This window comes from Pristiophorus japonicus, chromosome 21 (assembly GCF_044704955.1).
Source record: "Pristiophorus japonicus isolate sPriJap1 chromosome 21, sPriJap1.hap1, whole genome shotgun sequence".
In the NCBI taxonomy this organism is placed as follows: Eukaryota; Metazoa; Chordata; class Chondrichthyes; family Pristiophoridae; genus Pristiophorus; species Pristiophorus japonicus.
The window spans coordinates 42,761,543-42,785,446 of record NC_091997.1 but is presented as its reverse complement, the minus strand read 5'-3'; the positions used below and the strand labels follow the sequence as shown (position 1 = coordinate 42,785,446).

The window sequence follows — 23,904 nt, the reverse complement described above, 5'->3', positions numbered from 1 at the left end:
CGCCGTTAAAATAACAAGAAGAAGTTACTGTACCATGAATGTGTTAAGCAGTGTGCTAAAAACAGTGCACAGAGCAAATTAAAGTCCATGATTGTTTAATAACTTTACAATCTGTGGGCAGAGAACTAAGGCAGCTCCCCTTTAAAAATCATAGGAGCCTAGGTTTTTTGATGGGTTCTATTTTAAACCCGTAAGAACCTTTTTATTTTAACTGGTGTAATCTTCGCTAGACAGTTAATTTTATTTTTAAAAAGATTTTTTTTTAAAGAAAATTCTCTGTTTTGTGCGTCGTCGCTCTCTCAGCTACCTCAGTGGTGGATTGTTTGCTGCTGTGTGTGTGTGAGGGACTCTCTAGGCAATACGGTCAGAGTCTCATACTGTGGTGGAGGGGCAGAAGCAGAATGTCCCATTGGTGGACTATGTGGGGTCTAAGACCTCAGTTATACTGCCACTTTCAGCTGAACACAAGGGGGCATGAAGGCAAAAGGGGCGGTATTGGTTCGGAGTCAGGGTGAGGCTCTCACCTTTGACCCCCGCTAGAGCCAAACCGCGCCTAGTAGCTAGTCTCACACTGCGTGGCGTCCATATCAGGTACAGTAACACTCCAACTCAATGCAAGGCCGCATGTACTGCTTCGCCTACCTCCCTCCGATGTTTAGAATCGGCGAGATCAAGAGCGTGCACAGAGCTCCACTGTTGGTGAGCTCAGTATAAGGCACAGACGGGAGTGCTAATTAGGTCTGCAGACCGAGCACTGCACTACACAGGAACTGGCCCGGAATCGTGGCGTGCCGGCTAACTGAAACCGCAAGGTGCAGGCAAAGAGCATTAAGGGGCAGCCTATTGTGAGATCAGCTGATACCTTACAGGGTAAATATTATGAATGCTCCCAGCACAGAGCCTCAACCACCAGGAGCCCATATCAGGAACTTCACACGTGCGAGGCCCCTGTTATTTTCTGTCCATAATAGAATATATTTCCATCCAATTAAATTGAATTTAAAGTAAGGATGGAGCCGTGCAAACTACTGGCCCCCTCATAATGTGTTATGAGCACACCTTCATAACATCACCCTTCACAGGATGTCTCAGAGAATCTTCTGCACCAGTGCAGTCGGGAGCTTACATTGGGCGTCAGGAGCTAGTAAAGGGATATTCCCGGGTCAAGCAGGAAACTCTTTTTGGATAAAATTTTAACGCAGCGAGCTAGGGTGACCGCGGCTGGACTCGAACATGCAATCTTCTAACAACTTCATAGTTAATAATCGAAGTCAGAGGCTTTATCCATTAGGCCACGCAGGAATGAAGATTACAGCCGTCAGCAAATGAATCACCTTACAGCGCTGTGATTGACTTTAATCTCTTTTCTTGATTGTTTCCTTGGTGATGCACTCCGGACACTGGCTGACAGAGAGGGGGTGACTCTAAGCTTCTCCATCGACCCTGTCCATGCTGCTCTGCAGGGAACTAAATGCGGAGGGGCTGGGGGGGTCATCAAAGTGTTCTCCCCACACTTCTGTCAGTTCTGCCCTTCATCTCCTCAGCCACGAACCTTATGGACATTTTGTGCTGCTCCTGACAGCCCAGTGGGGGATCTGAAGCTCACAACTCACCCTGTGATCAGGTCAGGAGCAAGAAATACTGAAACAGTTAGGTTAGGTTAGTACTGACAGTAAAATATGTCATTCACTTTATCAGTGCTCTTACAGGCAGTGGCTATGTGGAGTTTTGACTCCCATCTACTGCGGGTTCTGCTGTATGGAGTGTGCTATTGTACACTGGTTTTTTTTTTCAGGTTAGGCGAGACTCTTAATTATCTCCCTTCCAGAACGTCCTCATGTGGTTCAATCCTGCGGTCTCTGTGCCTCTGTTGAGTGGGCTGTTCTCTAATTTTCTCCCACTTGCCGTGGAGGAGCTTGTGCCCGCTACCTGGCACCTCTGCTCCGGGCAGCGTGGAGAACCAGAACCGCTGTCTACCCGCTGCGACCTTCCTGATCTGCACGGCTCAGTACCACACCAGTCAGTGAGCTCCCCCACCAGGCCAGTAGAGGGTTTTACATGTTGGGCTGTAATGGCCTTGAATGGGGGATACTTTAGTCAGACGGCATCTTGATGTAGGCCTTTTTAAGAGTAAAGCTGACAATCGGCGTGACAGCTGACGGTTATAAGCTCGGACACGTCTGATTAAAGCACACTGTTGGAAGTGCCACATTCCTGCTGTTGTACTCAAACAGTCACCACAGGTTATACCACACATTACATTGGCCTGCAGTGTTTCGTACCATTGCTACAACTGTTTCCAATGCTAAAACAAAAGGGCTCAAATTTTTCCCCAAAGCATTTTTTTGCCGTACTTGAAGAGTTACGCCTGATTTTTTGAGGCCCAAGTACGCCAAAAAAAAATGTTCTAAGTTTTCTCTCTCTCTTGCTCTTTCTCTACTGTGTGTGCGAACCGGGGACCGAGAATGGGACCGGACTGTGTGTGTGTGAACCAGGGATCGAGAATGGGACCGGACAGTATGTGTGTGAACCGGGGACAGAGAATGGGAATGGACAGTATGTGTGAACCGGGGACCGAGAATGGGATCGGACTGTGTGTGTGTGAACCGGGGACAGAGAATGGGAATGGACAGTATGTGTGAACCGGGGACCGAGAATGGGACCGGACTGTGTGTGTGCGAACCGGGGACCGAGAATGGGACCGGACTGTGTGTGTGCGAACCGGGGACAGAGAATGGGAATGGACAGTATGTGTGAACCGGGGACCGAGAATGGGACCGGACTGTGTGTGTGCGAACCGGGGACCGAGAATGGGACCGGACTGTGTGTGTGCGAACCGGGGACCGAGAATGGGACCGGACTGTGTGTGTGCGAACCGGGGACCGAGAATGGGACCGGACTGTGTGTGTGCGAACCGGGGACCGAGAATGGGACCGGACTGTTTGTGTGTGAACCGGGGACCGAGAATGGGACCGGACTGTGTGTGTGTGAACCGGGGACCGAGAATGGGACCGGACAGTATGTGTGTGAACCGGGGACAGAGAATGGGAATGGACAGTATGTGTGAACCGGGGACCGAGAATGGGACCGGACTGTGTGTGTGTGTGAACCGGGGACCGAGAATGGGACCGGACAGTATGTGTGAACCGGGGACCGAGAATGGGACCGGACTGTGTGTGTGTGAACCGGGGACAGAGAATGGGAATGGACGGTGTGTGTGAACCGGGGACCGAGAATGGGACCGGACAGTATGTGTGAACCGGGGACCGAGAATGGGACCGGACTGTGTGTGTGTGAACCGGGGACAGAGAATGGGAACGGACGGTGTGTGTGAACCGGGGACCGAGAATGGGACCGGACAGTATGTGTGAACCGGGGACCGAGAATGGGAACGGACGGCGTGTGTGAACCGGGGACAGAGAATGGGAACGGACGGTGTGTATGAACCGGGGACAGAGAATGGGAACGGACGGTGTGTGTGAACCGGGGACTGAGAATGGAACCGGACTGCCTTTGGACAGGGTTGGAGGAAAGTTGCTGCTATATGTTTTTCAATTCTTTCACTGTGTCCGGGCATCTGCTGAGCCGCTTTCCCTACCTGCCTTAACTCTAGGGAGGGTTTTTCTGGAGAGGCCACAAACGCTGGCCTAATCAGAACTGGAGTAACTCTTAGCTGGCCAAACTTCTCTAAATGGCCAGAAGTGGCGCAGGTGGCTGGTTACGCCCCCTCTGGCTGAAAAAAAACTGCCTGAAAAAAATCGTAACTAACTGAGTTATGCTGGTGCAAATTGATTGGGGAAACTGTGGTTTTTCAACTTAGACCAAAAAGAGCAGCCTGCTCCAAAAAACGACGCAAATCACTGGGGAAAATTGAGCCCTGGGCTTTAACCCCAACTCCACAGGGAATCCTCCATCACACCACGGACGAAGGCCATTCGGCCCATCGTGCCTGTGTCGGCTCTTTGAAAGAGCGATCCAATTAGTCCCACCCTCCTGCTCTTTCCCCACAGCCCTGCAAATTCTTCCTTTTTAAGTATATTTCCAATCCCCTTTTGAAAGTTACTATTGAATCTGCTTCCACCGCCCATTCAGGCAGCGCGTTCCAGATCACAACAACTCCCTGCATTAAAAAAATGATATCTCATCTCTCCTCTGGTTCTTTTGCCAATTATTTTAAATCTGTGTCCTTTGGTTACTGACCTTCATGCCTCTGAAACTATTTCACATTGTTTACTCTATCAAAACTCCTAAACGTTTCACACGCCTCTATTAAATCACTCCAGCCTTCTCTCCATTTCTATTTATGCCCATTTTCCTCTTCTGAATCTTTCTCCAGGTTGCTTCCTCGTGTTCATTCACCCTGTTCTGTTTCTCTATTGTGACTTTCCCTCGATTGTGGCAGTCACTTTCTCTATAGCCGAGCTTCTGGACAACACAAGTGCCTCGAGACTGAGCCCCATAACAGTACTGACCCCTTCTGGACACATCACTAACTACACCCAGTAATCACTTCCCTCCAACACCAGACATCAGTAATATTCTGAGCTCCTTCTGCAAAAATGGATGGGAAATCAAAGGCAACGCACCCACACTTTTCATGGTTGGTGCTTGAGGCTCCTCATCGGAAATGCAAAGTCGGAAAGTCAGCCCTGATCAACAAACATTAATGGCTTCCTTTCCGATTAACATTACTTTAAAAGGGCTATCATTGGTGATAAATAATATGGAATAAAGAAAGATGACATTGTGTCATCTGCTTCTGCAACGCACTCAAAGTTAGAATTCCTTACCCCCTCACTCCTCCGTTTCTCCTATCCAATCTTGACATCAACTGACCACTACATCTTCGTTTACCACATTTTCCCTCCTACTCTTCTCAGCTTTGTTGGTGACCTGCACGATGGGCTTTGACCCTTTATTTAGACTTCCCAGTTAGAAAAACCTTGATGACCAACTGGTCTGTGAACATCAGGAATTATGGAGTAACGAAATCACACAATGGGGTGACCTTTCCTAACTCACGACATTGCCTGTTCTAACTTCTCGCGCCCACCATTCCATAGCGCCTACCCTCAATTGTCCGCTTTTACCCACAATCAGAAATGTTGTTTGAGTAAAACTACATCTTTGGTTTGAGTGGGAGGAGGAGGATGCACCGTTACTTTACTGCAAGACCACAGTATGCTGAGCTCACCTCTGATAGTGTAGTCCATAGCTTGCTTGGCTATCTGACTCACCAGCCCTGGAAAACCATTTCCACTCTTACATCCTATTGCACATGTGTGATATAACCTGCAGTGTTATGGTTTTCCCAATTCAATGTTTTTTTTTAAAATGCGCATTGAATTATTAAATACAGTATCAACAAGCAGAGATGGAAAACATAAAAATCCAATGTCTTGGGGGTCGAATCCTGATGCATCCTCTTCTTACAGATGTCAGGTCGCACGGAAAAATGCCTCGAGCAGCAGAGGGAGAAGCAGATTTTAAAGTGCTGCGTGCTGATTCATCACAAAATGCTCCTGTCGGTTAGAATCCCAAGTGCCACCATTAACCACACAGTGAAAACTACAATCAAATCTATCCAGCAAAAATGGCTTCCAGGAGGAGGTTGAATTAAGCATGGCATCTCTTCCTGGATCCAGACACAAGGAACTCCCAATATTTTTTTAAAAACCCAGGCACGGCAGCAGCAAAGCAGGCGTGTCCAGCAGAAGGAAAGACCCATTTAGACTGGGCCCCTGGGCCGAGTACCTCATCTACTAAGAGTATGATCCACTTTGAAGAAAGCTTCTCCTCCAATAATCTTGAAGTTGAATCAGACATGTCCTGAGAGACAGCTTTCCCTCTTTTTGCATAAGGCCATGACTGCTAGGTCCAGTGCATGCAGACACCTCTGGCTCCTCGTACTCTATGTACACACTCACACACACATCAGTCGCTGTGTTGGGCAGCAGTGCCCCAGTCTGTTGCTCATCGAATATCCCCCAGCTCGTGGCTTTTGCTGAAAAGATGCCGGTACTGGTTAAGGATGAACTCTACAATCTGGTTCTGGTAGACCATGTGGACCGCCATGTTTCCTGTCTCTGTCTCTGGTTTCAGGAGGGTGGGGCCAAACACGATGGCCATACTCTGGGAGCTCATACGGTTCTGGTTGCGGCATTCTATCACACTGGAAGAGAGTTAGAGAGATGATTGTAACTTTGAAAGCTGTGTGTCATTTTTATGTCTTCATTGTTCAATCCGAAAATACATCAAAATAAAAATTGTGCTTAGATTTGACGAGACAGCCCCACGCTAAAATAAGGACAAAGCAACAGTAGAATAAATCGCGTAGCAGACATCGAGGTTTTATTCACCAAAAACTCGACAGTGAGCATCAACTACAGCCCGATTCTGTCCTCAATGGATATCCAGACACTTATCAGTGAGTGTCATTCGAACATAAGAAATAGGAGCAGGAGTAGGCCATGCCATGCTCAAGCCTGCTCCGTCATTCAATATAGCTGGATCTTCTACCTCAACTCCACTTTCCTGCCCGATCCCCATAGTGCCATTTGTTAATAATCAGGAGGCAGATTTACCCCTCTTTAACCCTGGGACACTTAAGACCAAATGTAGCTCCTAGTGTGATTACATCGCATTCATAGCACAGACACAGGCCATTCGGCCCAACTGGTCTATGCCTGTGCTCCACATGAGCTTTCTCCCAACCTACTTCCATCGAACCATATCGGCATAACCTATTCCTTTCTCCCTCGCGTGCTTATCCAGCTTCCCCTTAAATGCTATGCTATTCGCCTCAAACCCTCCCTGTGGTCGCAATTTCCACTTTCTCACCACTCTCTAGCTAAAGAAGTTTCTCCTGATTTCCCTCTTGGATTTATTAGTGACTATTTCACATTTATGGCCCCTAGTTCTGGTCTCCCCCCACAAGTGGAAATATCTTCTCTATGTCTACCCTATCAAACCACTTCCTGATCTTACAGATCAGCTAACTCAGGACAGGATGGTGATTGAACTTGGCACTCTCCTGAGCTCCAAGAATCTTGGTGAGCTACTGGCAGAGCAAGCAATTATTCTCTCATGTTTACTTTTGATTTCTCCCCTCCACCACTGAAGCCTTTGATTCATGTACAGCTGGCTGGGCACTGAGTAAGAGCGACAATACAATTGCTCACTGAACTGGCTATCCTTGAGCGGGCCTGGATCATGAATGTCAGGAGGCTATTTGACTGTGTGAGGCACCACAGCCAAGCCAAATTATGTTCTCACACAACATCTAAACATGCAGTATGACCCCCCCCCCCCCCCCCCCCCGATTGCTTTGTCCATCCTTTAGGCTGGCAGCAATCAGGAAAACCCTTACCACTACCCCAAATGAGTTTAGTTAAATCAGCACAGACTGAGGATCAAACCAGGGGCCTTTCTGCTCTGTGTGGTTGTGATTGGTACTGTGCGTTATAACCCAGATAAGCAGCGTGGAGGCACCGAGCCTGCGAAGGAACATCAGCGACATGTCAAGGCCATAAAAGGAGCAGCATGGAGGCCCGGGAGCAGCATGGAGGCATACCACTCCAGGGAGCATTGCGAGCTGGTGCAGGAGGGAAACGGCTGTGAAGAGTGATGTCATCAAGATCCAGGTGATTGGAGCGTGGGCAGATACAGCAGGAGCGGCGAGAGACTGTGGAGGGATGTGATCGGGGCCCAGGGGAGGCGTGAGTTCGGGGCCAGGGGCCCAGGGGCAGCACGGGCCAGCCCACACTGCGATATGTGCGTGCACTAGGTCCGTGCGGCAGAGCTGGTCTCCAGTTGTCTTGGATAACCCTTGCCACTGGACCAAGACCTAGCTCTGTCAAGCCTGTGTGGTGGCTGGTGCGCAACGACCACTCCACGTTAAAAAAATCCACCCACAGGCATCTTCCACCCTTCAGGATGTAGTTCGGGTCTTTCATTGAAACACCTGTGAACACGTCTGATATGTCCTTACTATACAGTATAAATGCACACGAGGCCCATACTTGAGAGAAGGTCACTCTGTGACCAATTACCTTTATTACCAAGACCTTAAGTGATGAAGGTGGGTGGAGCTTCCCTTTTTATACCTGAAAGTCCAGGTTAGGAGTGTCTCCCACAAGTTCGCCACTTGTGGTCAATGTTCTCAAGGTGTACAACTTAGGTCAGCTTATACATGGGTTACAATGATAGTTGAATACATGACATCACCTCCCACCCCCCCCCCCCCCCAAAAGTCTTATTGGGAACACAGGTTAAGTCTCTCTGGTGGTTTACGCTCCCTTGTAGAGCGCCTGAATTGGGGCTCCGGTTGTTGGGCGCTGGCCTGAGTGTCTGCTGTTTGCGGTGCCTCAGGCCTGTCCAGACTGCCCACAGTGACTGGGCTCTCCTCCACTTGGTTCCGGTGTTCGGTCACCTGTGGTGGAATAAACTCTACGTTGTGTTCTTCCTCTGCTTCTTCTATGGGGTTGCTGAACCTCCTTTTAGTTTGATCCACGTGTTTGCGGCAGATTTGTCCATTGGTAAGTTTAACTACCAAAACCCTATTCCCCTCTTTGGCAATCACAGTGCCTGCAAGCCATTTTGGCCCTGCCATCGTAATTCAGGGACAAAAACAGGGTTATTGACATCAATGCATCGCATCCTCGCATTCCTGTCATGGTAGTCACATTGTGACTGACGCCTGCTCTCAACAATTTCTTTCATAGAAGGGCGTATAAGGGATAACCTGGTTTTGAGCGTCCTTTTCATTAGCAGCTCTGCGGGTGGAATCCCTGTGAGCGAGTGTGGTCGGGATCTATTGGCCAATAGGAGACACGATAAGCAGTTTTGTAGGGAACCCCCTTGGATTCTGAGCATCCCCCGTTTGATTATCTGCACTGCTCGTTCCACCTGGCTGTTTGAGGCCGGCTTGAACGATGCCATTCTGACATGGTTGATTCCATTCCCTGCCATGAAGTCCTGGAATTCAGTGCTTGTGAAGCACGGGCCATTGTCGCTGACCAAGACATCCGGTAGACCATGGGCGGCGAACATTGCCCGTAGACTTTCTACCGTGGCAGAGGATGTGCTTGAATTTAAAATGGCACACTCAATCCAAAATCATTTTTCCCATGACAGGACCTGCGTAGTCCACATGGATGCGTGACCATAGCTTGGCTAAGGGGAGCTTCCCTGGGTGCGTTGCCCAGCTGAGCACATGTGTTGCACCTGCGAACACAAAGTTCCAAGTCTGCATCTATCCCTGGTCACCAAACGTGTGACCTGGCAATTGCCTTCATCATGACAATGCCCGGGTGCTCATTGTGAAGTTCTCTGATAAACACCTCTCTGCCCATCTGGGACATGACTACTCGGTTTCCCCACAGTAGGCAATCGGCCTGAATCGAGAGTTCATGCTTGCGCCTATGAAACGGTTTAAATTCCTCAGGGCATGTCCCGTACGTGGCTGCCCAGTCTCCATTCAGGACACATTTATAAACTAAAGACAGTAGCGGGTCTTTATTTGTCCAGACTTTAAACTGACGGGCTGTCACAGGTGAGCCTTCGCTTTCGAAAGCTTCAACAGCCATGACCATCTCAGCATCATGCTCAGTTGCCCCCTTAGTGGTGGCTAGTGGGAGCCTGCTGAGTGCATCGGCGCAGTTTTCAGTGCCCGGTCTGTGCCAAATTGCGTAGTCATAGGCAGCTAACGTGAGTGCCCATCTCTGTATGCGGGCCGATGCATTCGCATTTATGGCCTTGTTGTCGGCCAAAAGGGACATTAGGGGTTTGTGATCTGTCTCCAGCTCAAATTTCCTGCCAAACCGGTACTGGTACATTTTTTTAACTGCATATACACATGCTAGCGCTTCCTTTTCTACCATCCCGTAGCCCCTTTCTGCCTGGGACAGACTTCTGAAGGCATAAGCTACCAGCTGTAACTGACCATTGGCATTCACATGCTGCAACACACACCCGACCCCATAGGACGGCGCATCGCACATTAAAACAAGCTTCTTACACGGGTCATACAACGTTAACAGTTTGTTGGAGCAGAACAAATTGCGTGCTCTATCAAAAGCCCTTTCCTGGCTGTCCCCCGAGACCCAATCGCGACCTTTGCGTAGGAGCACGTGTAGCGGCTCTAACAGCGTGCTCAATTTGGGAAGAAAGTTACCAAAATAGTTCAGGAGCCCCTGGAACAAATGCAGCTCTGTCATGTTACGGGGTCTGGGTGCTTTCTGGATTGCTTCCGTTTTGGACGCAGTAGGTCTGATCCCATCTGCTGCTACCCTCCTCCCCAGGAATTCTATCTCTGGAGCTAAGAAGACGCACTTCGCCTTTTTCAGTCGCAGCCCTACCCGGTCCAGTCTGCGTAGCACCTCCTCCAGGTTGTGTTCTTCAGTATCATGGCCCATGATGAGGATATCGCCTTGAGAAACCACTGTCCTTGGAATCGACTTGAGGAGGCTTTCCATACTTCACTGAAAGATCACGGCAGCCGAACGAATCCCAAACGGACATCTGTTATACTCAAACAACCCCTTGTGTGTCGTGATGGTGGTCAGCTTCTTCGACTCACTCGCCAGCTCCTGGGTCATGCAAGCTGAGGTCAGGTCCAATTTTGAAAAAATTTTGCCACCGGATAGCTTTGCAAAGAGGTCCTCCGCTCTCGGTAGCGGGTACTGGTCTGGGAGTGACACCCGATTGGTGGTGGCCTTGTAATCGGCACATATCCTGACCGATCTATCCACCTTGAGCACTGGCACGATCGGGCTCGCCCAGTCACTGAATTTGACTGGCGAGATGATGCCTTCCCTCAGCAGGCGGTCCAATTCACATTCTATCTTTTCCCGCATCACGTACGGCACCACTCTGGCCTTGTGGTGTACTGGCCTGGCCTCCAGGTTTATGTGAATCACTACCTTGGCCCCCATGAAAGTGCCGATGCCAGGTTGAAATAATGAATCAAATTTGTCCAGGACCTGTGAGCATGATACTCGCTCCACAGAAGAAATTGCATTGACATCGCCCCATTTCCAGTTCGTGACAGCAAGCCAACTCCTCCCCAGTAGTGCGGGACCATCCCCCGGGACAATCCAGAGTGGCAACCTGTTCGCCGAATCTTTGTGGGTCACACCGGAATGATCTCCTTTGTATATGTTCGTAGCTGTGCGTCAATCAACAATAATTTTGGCCTCCTGGCCTTGGACACCCACAACCTTTCGAACTGTTTGATACTCAGGGACTGGCTGGCCCCCGTGTCTAGCTCCATTAATACTGGGATACCATTGAGGAGCACTTTCATCATTATCGGTGGCGTCCTGGTATATGAACTGTATATATGCTCCACATGAACTCGCTGAACTTCAGCTTCCAGCGATTTCCCTCAGTATTCATTTGGCCTCGTAGGGCTTACATCAGGCCCGTCCTCCTCGTACATCAACCTGGTTGCGGGTTTCCTGCACATATGCACCAAGTGACCACTGACATTGCAGTTTCTGCAGGTATAGTGCTGATATCTGCAAGCTCTGGCTGGGTGTTGCCTCCACACCTCCAGCATGAGCTGGAGGCCCCATTGTTGGAAACAAAAGGTCTCTGACTGTCTCTGTAACTGTCCTTAAGCGCACCATTAACAGGTGTTGATGGCCCTTATTGGCCGCATTGTCCATTGTGATGGCATGAATCGCCGTTCAGCTAGCCATTGTCTCTGTTGAATTCCCCCTTTGGGTTCGACTACATGCTGGGGCATGTCCGATTGCCCTTGTCTGCCTAGAGAACTGTGTGCCGCGTTAACAATGTTGACTCCCTCGTCGTTTGCCGTATTTGAGCCAAGATTTTTGTCATACATCATTTTGATCTCTTCCTTCCCTGAGATAAATGTCTGGGCTATCAGAGCCGCCGCTTCCAAGGTCAAGTCTTTGGTCTCAATCAGTTTCCTGAAAACCCCAGCGTGCCCGATGCCCTCAATAAAAAAGTCTCGCAGCATCTCCGCTCTGCATGCATCTGGGAACTTACATAGGCTCGCCAGTCGCCGGAGATCTGCCACAAAGTCTGGAATGCTTTGCCCTTCTCGCTGTCGGTGCATGTAAAACCGGTGTCTCGCCATGTGCATGCTGCTCGCCGGTTTAAGGTGTTCCCCGATCAACTTACTGAGCTCTTCGAACGTCTTGTCCGCCGGCTTCTCTGGCGCTAGAAGGTCCTTCATCAGGGAGTACGTTCTGGATCCACAAACCGTCAGGAGATGAGCCCTGTGTTTGTCGGCCGAATCCTGTCCCAACCATTCCTTAGTGACAAAACTTTGTTGTAGTCTCTCAATAAAGTCGCCCAATCATCACTAACATAGTACTTCTCTTCTGTGCTGCTAGTGGCCATGCTCGCGTGATTTAAATCCCAGTATCTCGTCGCCAATGATATGTCCTTACTATATAGTATAAATGCACACGAGGCCCATACTTGAAAGAAGGTGACCAGTAACCTTTATTGCCAAGACCTCAAGTGATGAAGGTGGGTGGAGCTTCCCCTTTTATACCTGAAAGTCCAGATTAGGAGTGCCTCCCACAAGTTCGCCCCTTGTGGTCAATGTTCTCAAGGTGTACAACTTAGGTCAGCTTATACATGGGTTACAATGATAGTTGAATATATGATAACATCCTTTTTTTGGCGTGGAAGCAAGTCATCCTCGTTTCGAGGGATCGCCTATGATAATGATGATGATGAGTGATGACCTCTGCTCACCAAATATGCCACCTCTTACACACTCCGTTCTTTCTGCCTGTATCCTCAGGCGTGACTGTCCCGTCTGCAACTCCAACTCATTCTTTTTCAAGACCTCAGAAAGCTGGAATTCCTTATCTCCTCACCCATCCATTCTTCCGATAATCTACAATTTTTCCTCCTACTCTTCTCAACATAGTTGAGGTCCAGCACAATGGGCTTTGGCCTGCTATCTAAGTTTCTCAATTTGAATAAACAATCCTTGACAAGCAACTGTATGTGAACATCCACATCAAGTAAATCCAGGCCAGTACTGACCTGCCATTTCAACTCCAGTGTGATCAGGTACAAGGCAGTTTTAGAGGAAAACTCTCATTTAGTTGAAGCTCTGGATGCTATTACAACACGTGTAGGAAGGCCTATCTAACACTTGCTTAGGGACGTTGCAGTAAAGCTGTGTCAGCTGTGGCTCAGTGGGTAGCCCTCTCGCCGCTAAGTCATTAGATTGTGGATTCAAGTCCCATTCCAGAGACTTTCAGATGAGCAATTAAACCGAGGCCCTGTCTGCTCTCTCAAGTGGACATAAAAGATCCCATGGTACTATTTCGAAGAAAAGCACAGGTGTCCTTGCTAATATTTATCCCTCAATCAACATCACTAAAACAGATTATCTGGTCATTATCACATTGCTCTTTGTGGGAGCTTGCTTGTGTGCAAATTGGCTGCAGCGTTTCCCATATTGCAACTGATATGTCCTTACTATACAGTATAAATGCACACGAGGCCCATATTTGAGAGAAGGTCACTCTGTGACCAGTTACCTTTAATACCAAGACCTCAAGTGATGAAGGTGGGTGGAGCTTCCCCTTTTATACCTGAAAGTCCAGGTTAGGAGTGTCTCCCACAAGTTCACCCCCTTGTGGTCAATGTTCTCAAGGTATACAACTTAGGTCAGCTTATACATGGGTTACAATGATAGTTGAATACATGACATCAACAGTGACTACACTTCAAAAGTACTTCTTTGGCTATAAAGCGCTTTGAGACGTCAGCGGTTGTGAAAGGCGCTATATAAATCCAAGTCTTTTTTTAAAAAAAGAAAGAATTTGCATTAAAAGAGCATTTTTCACGACCTCAGGATGTCACAAAGCACTTCACGGCCAATTAAGTACTTTAAAAAAAGTGTAGTCACTGTTGCAATATCGAAATCGTGGCAGCTAATTTGTGCACAGCAAGGTCCCACATATAGCGGTGAGATAATGACCAGATAATCTGATTTATTTGATAATGGTTGAGGGATAAATATTGGCCAGGACCCTGCTTGCCTTCAAATAGTGCCATAGGATATTATACATCTGAGAGGGCAGATGAGACCTCCGGCAGTGCTGCACTCCCTCCGTACTGCACTGAGCTGTCAGTTTAGATAATGTGCTCAAGTGTATAAATTAGGCAACAAGAAATTCCTGACTTATCTGCTGGAGTCTCAATACAAAACCTCTTCTTCCGAACTTTACCTGAGCACAAGCCACAGGATGGGATATGATGCTATGACGACATAAGATGTAGGCCACACCACTTCGAGTTTACTGGCCACCACTGGAACGATTCTAACTGTTCCCTTTGGGAGGGTAGGATAACAATGGTGATACCAAATATCAGGAATCAAAGCTCTGAGAAAGGGCTAGACTTTTTTCATCTGAACAATGCAGATTATGAAACGATATAATAGAAGAGCTTTAAATGATGAAAGGATGGGACAGGGCAGGAAGAAGCAGATTGTTTCCAGTAGTACAGGGGACTAGAATGAACGACTGTAGATAGAGGATTAAGGGGCCGAAATTGCCCCTTTCTATAAAGCCTGTGGCCGCCGAGTCTCTGCGGAGGGGCCGCCATTTTTGAAATTGCCCTTCCTCATGTTTCGAACAGTGTAGGGGACCACTCCGCCATTTCCTGCCATGGCGTGCACGCGCCGACCCCTTGCCGACAGGCAGCGACCCCATCCCGAAATTGCCCCTCGGGAAATTGCCCCTTTCCCGGAATTGCCCCACGGGAGCTTTTGCTGTCGGTACCCTCTCTGTGGCTTGGCAGAACAGCTGCCCTTAAAGGGGAGGTGGTGCAGCGGGCAACTCCATGTTTTGTTTTTGTCGGCCGACTGCCAGGTCAGGCCGACAATTATGGCCGGGGGTTCGACCGGGCCACCAACAAGCAGCCTGGCACACCCTCTTGGGATGGAAACTCTCCCTGGTGGCTCAGTATTTGCCATTAAAGTGGCTGCATGGTTTGCAGCGGCCTTCCCCCTTAACTGATCAGGAGGATGTTGTAAAGCGCCAGCACGATGACATCATCAGCACGGCGCTAATGACTTGCAACGTCGGTCACTACACCACGTCCCCACTCCCGCCACACTAGTGACGGCTCCTCTGCCCCGCCCCCATTTCCACACTGATGTTGAGAGCACTCCCGCCGCACTCGGAAAAAACCCACCAGCACCTGAATTTCTCCGGATTGTCCGCCCCATGCATTGCGATGGATGGAACCCTTTGAAAACGGCAAGTGCGATTCGTTTGGGGCGGTGGGCAATTTCGGCTCCTAAATGTAGCAACATTTAGAACAGTGGGCAGGAGAAACATCTTCTCACAAAGAGTAATGAGTTTGTGCAATTTACTTCGAGGGTTAGTGGTTAAATTTATGTCAATGTATGCTCACAGGTTTGTAGAGCTATTGAGTTGGGAGTGGTTAAGCCAGTCACGTGATGTTCACAAGACTCAATAAAACCCCAGCCAGTTGGGTTCGGGGGATCCACGATGAGGCAGGTGGTTGTGAGCCTGGTGGATGTTGGTAATGTGTAGTGTGATTGTTAAACCTTTTGCTAATAAACCAACTAGTTCTTCATAGCAATGTGTTGCTATGAATTCTTAAGCAAACAATCCATGAAGCAAATAAATTACAGTCAACATTCAAGATTAGATTGGAAAGGTGGATGAAGGAAAAGGAGTTAAAGTGATATGGAAACAGGGTAGTTATTTTTTTTTTTTTTATTCGTTCATGGGATGTGGGTGTCCCTGGCAAGGCCAGCATTTATTACCCATCCCTAATTTCCCTTGAGAAGATGGTGGTGAGCCGCCTTCTTGAACCGCTGCTGTCCTTGTGGTGAAGGTACTCCCATAGTACGGGTAGGGAGGGAGCTCCAGGCTTTTGATCCAGTGATGATGAAGGAACAGCGATATATTTCCAAGTCAGAATGGTGTGTGACTTGGAGGAGAACATGGAGGTGATGGTGTTCCCATGCGCCTGCTGCCCTTGTCCTTCTAGGTGGCGCAGGTTGCGGGTTTGGGAGGACCTGCCGAAGAAGCCGTGACGAGTTGTCGCAGTGCATCTTGTAGATGGTACACACAGCAGCCACGTTGCGCTGGTGATGGAGGGAGTGAATGTTTAAGATGGTGGATAGACTGCCAATCAAGCAGGCTGCCTTGTCTTGAATGGTGTCGAGCTTCTTTAGTGTTGTTGGAGCTGTACTCATCCAGGCAAGTGTAGAGTATTCCATCACACTCCTGACTTAAGAACATAAGAATTAGGAGCAGGAGTAGGCCATACAGCCCCTCGAGCCTGCTCCACCATTCATTAAGACCTCCACTCCACTTTCCCACCGGATCCCCATAGCCCTTGATTCCCCAAGAGTCCAAAAATCTATCTATCTCAGCCTTGAATATATGCAACTATTCACCATCCACAACCCTTTGGGGTAGAGAATTCCAAAGGTTCACAAGCCTGAGTGAAGAAATTTCTCCTTATCTCAGTCTTGTACCTTGTAGATGGTGAAAAGGCTTTGGGGAGTCAGGGGGTGAGTCATTTGCCACAAAATACCCAGTCTCTGATCTGCTCTTGTAGCCACAGTATTTATGTGGCTGGTACAAGTAAGTTCTGGAAATTATTTACTCGCACGGAGGGTACACACTAACAAGGCCGAATGGCCTGTTTCTGTGTTGCAACTTCTATGTCTGCCTGTTTTTATTGGAAACAAGATTTGGACAAGATCAAATTGAGTTTTTCTGCTCTTAAAGTTTCCTATTGGCTATGGTGTCAGCAACTACCAGAGTCCATTTTGCAAAGACATCGGTCTTTGTTGCAGTGTGCTAAACTGCTGCACCAGCTAAGAGCATTAAAGGACTGAGGCACACCAGAAACTAGGAAATGGTGCAACTTCACTTTCATCATTTCTCTGGGGTTTCACACTACATACTTCACCCAGAGTGAAGGCAGGTACTCACTTGCACAGGTGTTTGAAGAGAACTTGCATGGTATCATGGTTGCCTGCGGGGAGTGAATGGATTAAATTTTTCATATATGTCAAACGTTGACCAGGATCTCCCATTTCTGTGAAAAAAAGGAAGCAGTTTGAACGAGGGCAGAAACATTCAATCCAGTTTTAAAAAAAAAAAAGACTTTCAGTTTTTGCCCCAGTTAGATTTTCTAGTGCCATGTACCATTCTGGGCTGATAGGTAGGCAACTTATTGTAGGCCTTGCAAATGGCAATCTGACAAGGGTTGATTTGAAGTGCATGACAACACAGTCCAGCTGAGATTGGCAGCTGAGCATAAACCTAAGCGTTTGTGTATATAGGGATCAATGAGTACAAATCCACTGGCTACCACTTCATGGCACAGTAAATAGGGGCCCCTTTCACACTCAATCCAGTTTCTAGTTGGCGATCATCACCAAAGGTACACAAGGAGTGGTTAGAATTCATTTACTTTATGCAGGAGGTTTTTTAGGAGATGCAATACACTACCAAAACAGCGATGAAAGCAGAGATCCATAATCGTTTTAAAAGTGAGGTGAATAACTCTTTGAAAAAGAAACACTTAAGAGGGCATTGGGAAAGGCAGGGGAATTAGATTTAGAGATCCGAAACGGGCTTGTTGGGCTGACTGGCCTCTGCCTGTGCTGTAAAATTCACACAACTCCACCCCAGCAACACAAAGCATTTTCTTTTTCCTTTCCCATTTTCAGCTCCATTACAACATGTTTTATTGGATTCCGGCATTGTCTGCTCAATACATAATCAAACCCTACTCTTTTCAATAACAAATAAAAGGTTCATTTTTAAAGATTAAATACCCCATTTTGTAAAGGTTCCCTTCTTTGAATGCAGGGTATGACCCTTATAGAAGATAGATGAGAGGGAGAAGTGCATGGCTTGTTCCTAATATACCACTAATATCTCCTGTTCCTAGCTGCCAGGAGGCCTCAGCGACCATCAAGGTTTGACTCTCTGCCCTGAGGGAGATATTGCAGCCTCTGACTGGCAACCTCAATCAGCCAGTAAGCACAGTCAGACTAAACCTGTATCAGCACTTTGTGGCATTGTGTGCCGCCCACTACTGAAGTGGACAAGGTAGTTAAGAAGGCTGACGGAATACTTGCATTTATTAGCCGAGGCATAGAATACAACAGCAAGGAGGTTATGCTTGAACTGTATAAAACGCTAGTTAGGCCACAGCGAGAGTACTGCGTGCAGTTCTGGTCACCACATTACAGAAAGATATCATTGCACTAGAGAGGGTACAGAGGAGATTTACGAGGACGTTGCCTGGACTGGACAATTTTAGCTATGAGGAAAGATTGGATAGGCTGGGTTCGTTTTCTTTGGAACAGAGGAGGCTGAGGGGAGACTTATTGAGGTGTATAAAATTATGAGGGGCCTAGATAGAGTGGATAGGAAGGACCTATTTCCCTTAGCAGAGGGGTCAACAACCAGAGGGCATATATTTAAAGTAATTGGTAGGAGGTTTAGAGGGGATTTGAGGGGAAATTTCTTCACCCAGAGGGTAGTGGGGGTCTGGAACTCACTGCCTGAAAGGGTTGTAGAGGCAGAAACCCTCACCTCATTTAAAAAGTACTTGGATATGCACCTGAAGTGCCGTAACCTACAGGACTACAGACCAAGAGCTAGAAACTGGGATTAGGTTGGATAGCTCTTTGTTGACCGGCACAGACACGATGGGTCGAAATGGCCTTCTTCTGTGCTGTAAATGTCTATGATTTTATGATATTGCTTTCATGGGATATAGTTCTTCTTTATCATTCGCAACCAATCAATTCCCACTGACCTCACCAATTTCTCGTTCCCCATCCCAATTCCCTCAGTAGGTTCGTCCAGCCCACAAATATGTCCATGGAAACTAGCCATTTGGTTAATTTCTCACAAACCAAGGGGGGGACAATTAAAGTAACAGGTAACATTAAAAAGGTGTATACACCCTCCCCTCTCCACAGGAGTACACATCAGACATTGTATCAGCCTCGTGTCTACCCACTAACAAACTCAACGAGAGGACAATAATCATGCAACATCCCTTGTGCATACAAACTTGTGCTCTCACTGCTTCATCTCATGGGCCAAATATATTACATTTCTTAGAAAATAAGGTTATAAAAGTGCTATTTTGCTGTACAGGAGAACTTCAACTCTGAACGCTCAGCCTGTCAGTGACTTTAAGTCTCCCTGTGTAATGTTAGTAATGAATATATTGATGGCCAAAGGAATATCAAATGAATGCAATATCTGTATATTATTAAAGATGTTGTGTAGCGCATTCATTTCTTAACCACAAATATTGCTTCCTCTTGTCACAATATTTCGTCAGTCTTTCCTACTGAAATGTCAAGCGTCATAACGTAGTTGCAGATTTTGGCCACTAGGTGGCTCTGTGGAGAAGTTTCTGAAGCCTCTCTCCCAACTTTGTTACCATCTTATACATACAAAAAACTTATAATCATCAACTGACCAATATCACAGGCAATTTACAATTTTAATAAAACCCGTAACCGGTTAGCAAAAACAGCAACTGGGGAGTTACGCTGGGCAGCACAGCCCTAAAGATAAACATTCCACTTTTACTTACTCATTGCGCCAATGAAACTATCAAAATAGTTGAATGGGAAGAGTGGCTCAGGCAGCTCTCGGAAGAAGAGTTTCAGCGCCCCCGTGATAACATGGACATCATCCCATGGACCTTCCTCCAGGTTAACATTTTCATCTGTACAGAGAGAGAGTAAGTAGAAGCAAAGAATTAACAAGTTAAGCTTCCACAGAGCCACCACCGAGTTAAAGACTGGCCCTTCTCGGCCTTGATAGAATTATCAATGGGCTCCTTGATGGCTCACTTGTGGCTACTAAGGCACGCAGACCAGGAAGGTCCCATGTTCAAATGTTGCATGGTGCTGAACGATCCCCAAGCCGGCTAACCTCAGCAGGACAGTGGTGGGATCAATTGGAAAATATGCCACATTTCAATTCCCAATTGCTATCTAGTACTCAGTGCTGGAATGTGCGTGTGTGGATGTGGCATGAGGAGAAGATCGGGGCTTAGCTGTGATGCCCTACATAGTCAAGGCGCTCATTGACACTCACTGCCAAAGTTTGCACAAAGTATGGCCACTTGGGTGAGATACTGGCGCTCCAGTATCAGTCAGTATTGTCTGCTAGATGTGGAGAAACTCGGAGAAAAAAAATTGAAACCAGCTTCCACTTTGCTTTTTAAAATTCATTCTCAGGATGTGGGTGTTGCTGGCAAGGCTGGCATTTATTGCCCACCCCTAGGACTGAGCAGCCCGCTTGGCCACGTCAGAGGGCATCATCATCATAGGTAGTTCCTCGGAATCGAGTAAGACGTGCTTCCACTCTTAGAATGAGTCCTTAGGTGGCTGAACAGTCCAATATGAGAGCCACAGTCCCTGTCACAGGTGGAACAGATAGTCGTTGAGGGAAAGGGAGGGTGGGACAGGTTTGCTGCACACTCTTTCCGCTACCTGCGCTTGATTTCTGCATGCTCTCGGCGATGAGACTCGAGGTGCTCAGCACCCTCCCGGATGCACTTCCTCCACTTAGGGCGGTCTTCGGCCAGGGACTCCCAGGTGTCAGTCGGGATGTTGCATTTTATCAGGGAGGCTTTGAGGGTGTCCTTATAACGTTTCCTCTGCCCACCTTTGGCTTGTTTGCCGTGAAGGAGTTCTGAGTAGAGCGCTTGCTTTGGGAGTCTCGTGTCTGGCATGCGGACAATGTGACCTGCCCAGCGGAGCTGATCGAGTGTGGTCAGTGCTTCAACGCTGGGGATCTTGGCCTGGTCGAGGACGTTAACGTTGATGCGTCTGTCCCTGCATGGGATTTGTGGGATCTTGCGGAGACAGCTTTAGTGGTAATTCTCCAGCGACTTGAGGTGTCTACTGTGAAGAGTAAACCACATTAATGTGGGACTGGAGTCACATATAGGCCAAACCAGGTAAGAACAACCGGTGTAGTCCTCTAAAGATCATCCGTGAACTAGTTGGGTTTTTAATGATAACCAGACAGCTTCATGGATCTCTTTTACTGAGAACAGCTTTTTATTTAAACAGAATTTAAATTCTCAAATTGCCATGTTGGGATTACTACCAGTCCAGTAACATAACCACAGCACGGCACCAATGTTCCCATTTAACTGCCCGGCCGTGCAGCGGTCTGGAGGTCCCGTGCAGCTGGGCTCACCGGCTTTTAAATGGAAAATCCGTGCATGCACGGAAATTTAAATGGGCTGCGCACTCAAAAAACATAATTAGAGGGAACATTGCACTACATTACCCACTTTATGGCTTGCAAGCCTTCTTTCCAATAATAATGTTTGCAGCGTTCAGACAACAATAAATTGTTTAAATTATTTCTCGTAGACTCTTTCATCTGAGGCCCCATTAGACAGTGCTATCACCTTTGGAAATATTTGAGCTAGTCCCAGGATGTCCCAGAATCAATAGAGATGAACTGCAGTACAATTTGTCACTCGATTGTTTGGAGTTATCCAACTCTGCAAGACTGCATCATTTACAAATGTAATATGAATCTAAATTCAAATTCAAAATGACCCCACTTGACTGTCATCATCCCTTATCTTCCCTGCTCTACGCAGCAGGTAGACAACAAGTTTCAAACCAAAACACTGATTTGAAACTACGATTTACAATAAGGAGGAGACCTCCATTTAACATTCAGTTTGGAATTAGGGCTAGCCTGATTCTAAAACAGAAAAACTCTGCTGCCTGTAGCCTAATTTGCACCGAGTCCTGTTCACCCATCACCCCTGTGCTCTCTAAACTACATTGACTCCCGGTCCAGCAACGCCTCGAATTTAATATTCTCAGACTTCTATTCAAATCCCTCCATGGCCTCACCCCTCCCTATCTCTGTACTCTTCTCCAGCCCCACAACCCTCCGAGAACTCTGTGTTCATCCAATTCTGGCCTCTTGTGCATGCCCGATTTCCTTCATTATGCCATTGGCTGCCGTGCCTTCAGCTGTCTTGGGCCTAAGCTCTGGAATTCGCTCCCTAAACCTCTCCACCTCTCGCTCCTCATTTAAGATCCTCCTTAAAAGCTACCTCTTTGATCAAGCTTTTGGTAGCCTGTCCTAATATCTCCTTATGTGGTGTGGTGTCACATTTTGTCTGATTAGGCTCCCGTGAAGCGCCTTGGGACGTTTTGCAACATTAAAGGTGCTACATAAATACACGTTGTTGTTGTAGTACAAACAAGCTTTTCAAACTGTGCGGTGGAATCTCACCATGATTGACTTTGAAACGCAGCTTCTGTATGATAGCCAGGTTCCCACTGACTCGGTATAAGCCATCAATGTCCAAACCTAACGAGAGAGAGAAGGTCACTGAGTGGTGTTTACATGATGCAATGTTCAGTCAGAAATCAGAGAATACTGGTGATAACAGGTCAGAAGGGTTGACAAAAGTCTATCAAGAAAGGACAATGCCATATTATTATGCCTCGGTACCAAACCCAAAGTAAACATCAGTATACTCCACATTGATGTGTGAATTAAAGCTCATAGAATCACATAGAACGTATAACACAGAAGCAGGCCATTCGACCCAGCTGGTCCATGCTGAAATTTCTGTTCCACACGAGGCTCCTCCCACCTCTCTCCATCGAACCCTATCAGCATAACCTGCTATTCCTTTCTCCCTCATGTGTTTATCTAGCATCCTCTTAAATACCACTATGCTATTTGCCTCGTGGTAGCGAATTCCACTCTCTGAGTAAATACAATTTAAAATTTAACATCATACACAAGTCTTCCTTGATCTAGTCTGTGCTAGATTAGTAGATCCCAGCCAAGGTAGCGATGCTGGGAAAAAACATTTGGCCTCAGCATACCTGGGTCAGACAGCAGAAAAATGTTTTCGAAGATGCAACCCCACATTGTAATGTATGCACCTGTGAGTATGCTCAGGTTTGTAGAGCTGTTGAGGTGTCCCTGGAGAGGGAGCACACGGTGTCCACCGGTACGCTTGCGGCCTTCCACGAGAGGAGGGCGCCGGAGGGACTGGAGTGCATCATCACCCCCGGCAACCAAATTTTGATTTGATCTGTTAGTGTCTAAAGTTTAATTTGTCTATGTTTGTTGGTTTTAGTGCCCCCCCTCCCGCCCCCTTTTAGCCAGCAGCCACTTGTATAATTTGTGTTTTTGCGCCCTCAAAAGAAACCCCCCAAAAAACAAAAAAAAACAAGTGGGCACTTGAAAAGTTTTTCGAATGATGCCCCCCCCTTTAATCAGGGGGCACTTGATTAAAGTGCACAACTAAATAGTTGTAGAGCTGTTGACATGGGGCAGTTCCGTGCAATCGGTTCACGGACTCCCAGGCCTTTTCTGCGGTCTGGAGGAGTCAGTGTTCCACATGTATGCACAGTGTGTGAGGTTGCAGCCCCTTTTCCATTATTTGAAGGGGCTGCTCCTCGATATTTGGCTGCACTTCAGTCCCATGCTCCTGATCTTTGGGCACCCTGTGTGGAGGGGAGCGGGCAGGTCAGAGGGCCTCATGGTAGGACTGCTCCTGAGCATGACCAAGGTGGCCATTAACCAGTTCAGGCAGCGGGCAGTCGAGGCGGTTGTTCAGCCCGACTGCCTGCCTCTCTTCGCGGCTACGTCCCTGGAGATGGAGCACACGGTGTCCACCGGTACGCTCGTGGCCTTCCGCGAAAGGTGGGCACCGAAGGGACTGAAGTGCATCATCACCCCTGGCAACCAAATTTTAATTTGACCGTTCAAGTTCACTGTAAAGTCTTATTTGTTAATTTGTCGGTTCTAGTACCCCTTTAATAAGAGGGCACTCGGCTTTATAGTTTTATAGTTTATTTACAATATTTGT

General features: G+C 47.6%; 1 protein-coding gene and 1 long non-coding RNA gene across 5 annotated transcripts in view; one reads left to right on the top strand and one right to left on the bottom strand.

Moving 5' to 3' along the window:
- The first annotated feature begins 548 nt into the window (after nt 1-548).
- On the top strand, nt 549-6,277 carry LOC139233971 (uncharacterized). Of its 2 annotated transcripts, none has more exons than XR_011588245.1 (2): nt 549-1,624; nt 5,436-6,277. It is a non-coding gene; the product is annotated as an uncharacterized lncRNA (long non-coding RNA). The 2 variants fall into 2 exon arrangements; XR_011588244.1 differs by having other exon boundaries at nt 549-1,659.
- LOC139233970 (rho GTPase-activating protein 27-like) overlaps nt 2,554-23,904 on the bottom strand; it is a 164,188-nt gene continuing 142,837 nt past the window's right edge. For all 3 annotated transcript variants that reach the window (XM_070864692.1, XM_070864693.1, XM_070864694.1), the window contains 4 exons: nt 22,308-22,385; nt 19,621-19,755; nt 16,983-17,088; nt 2,554-6,172 (listed from right to left, as the gene is read on the bottom strand). In XM_070864692.1, coding sequence (XP_070720793.1) covers nt 5,974-6,172; nt 16,983-17,088; nt 19,621-19,755; nt 22,308-22,385 — 518 coding nt within the window. In that variant the 3' untranslated portion in view covers nt 2,554-5,973. The remainder of the gene's footprint in view (nt 6,173-16,982; nt 17,089-19,620; nt 19,756-22,307; nt 22,386-23,904) is intronic.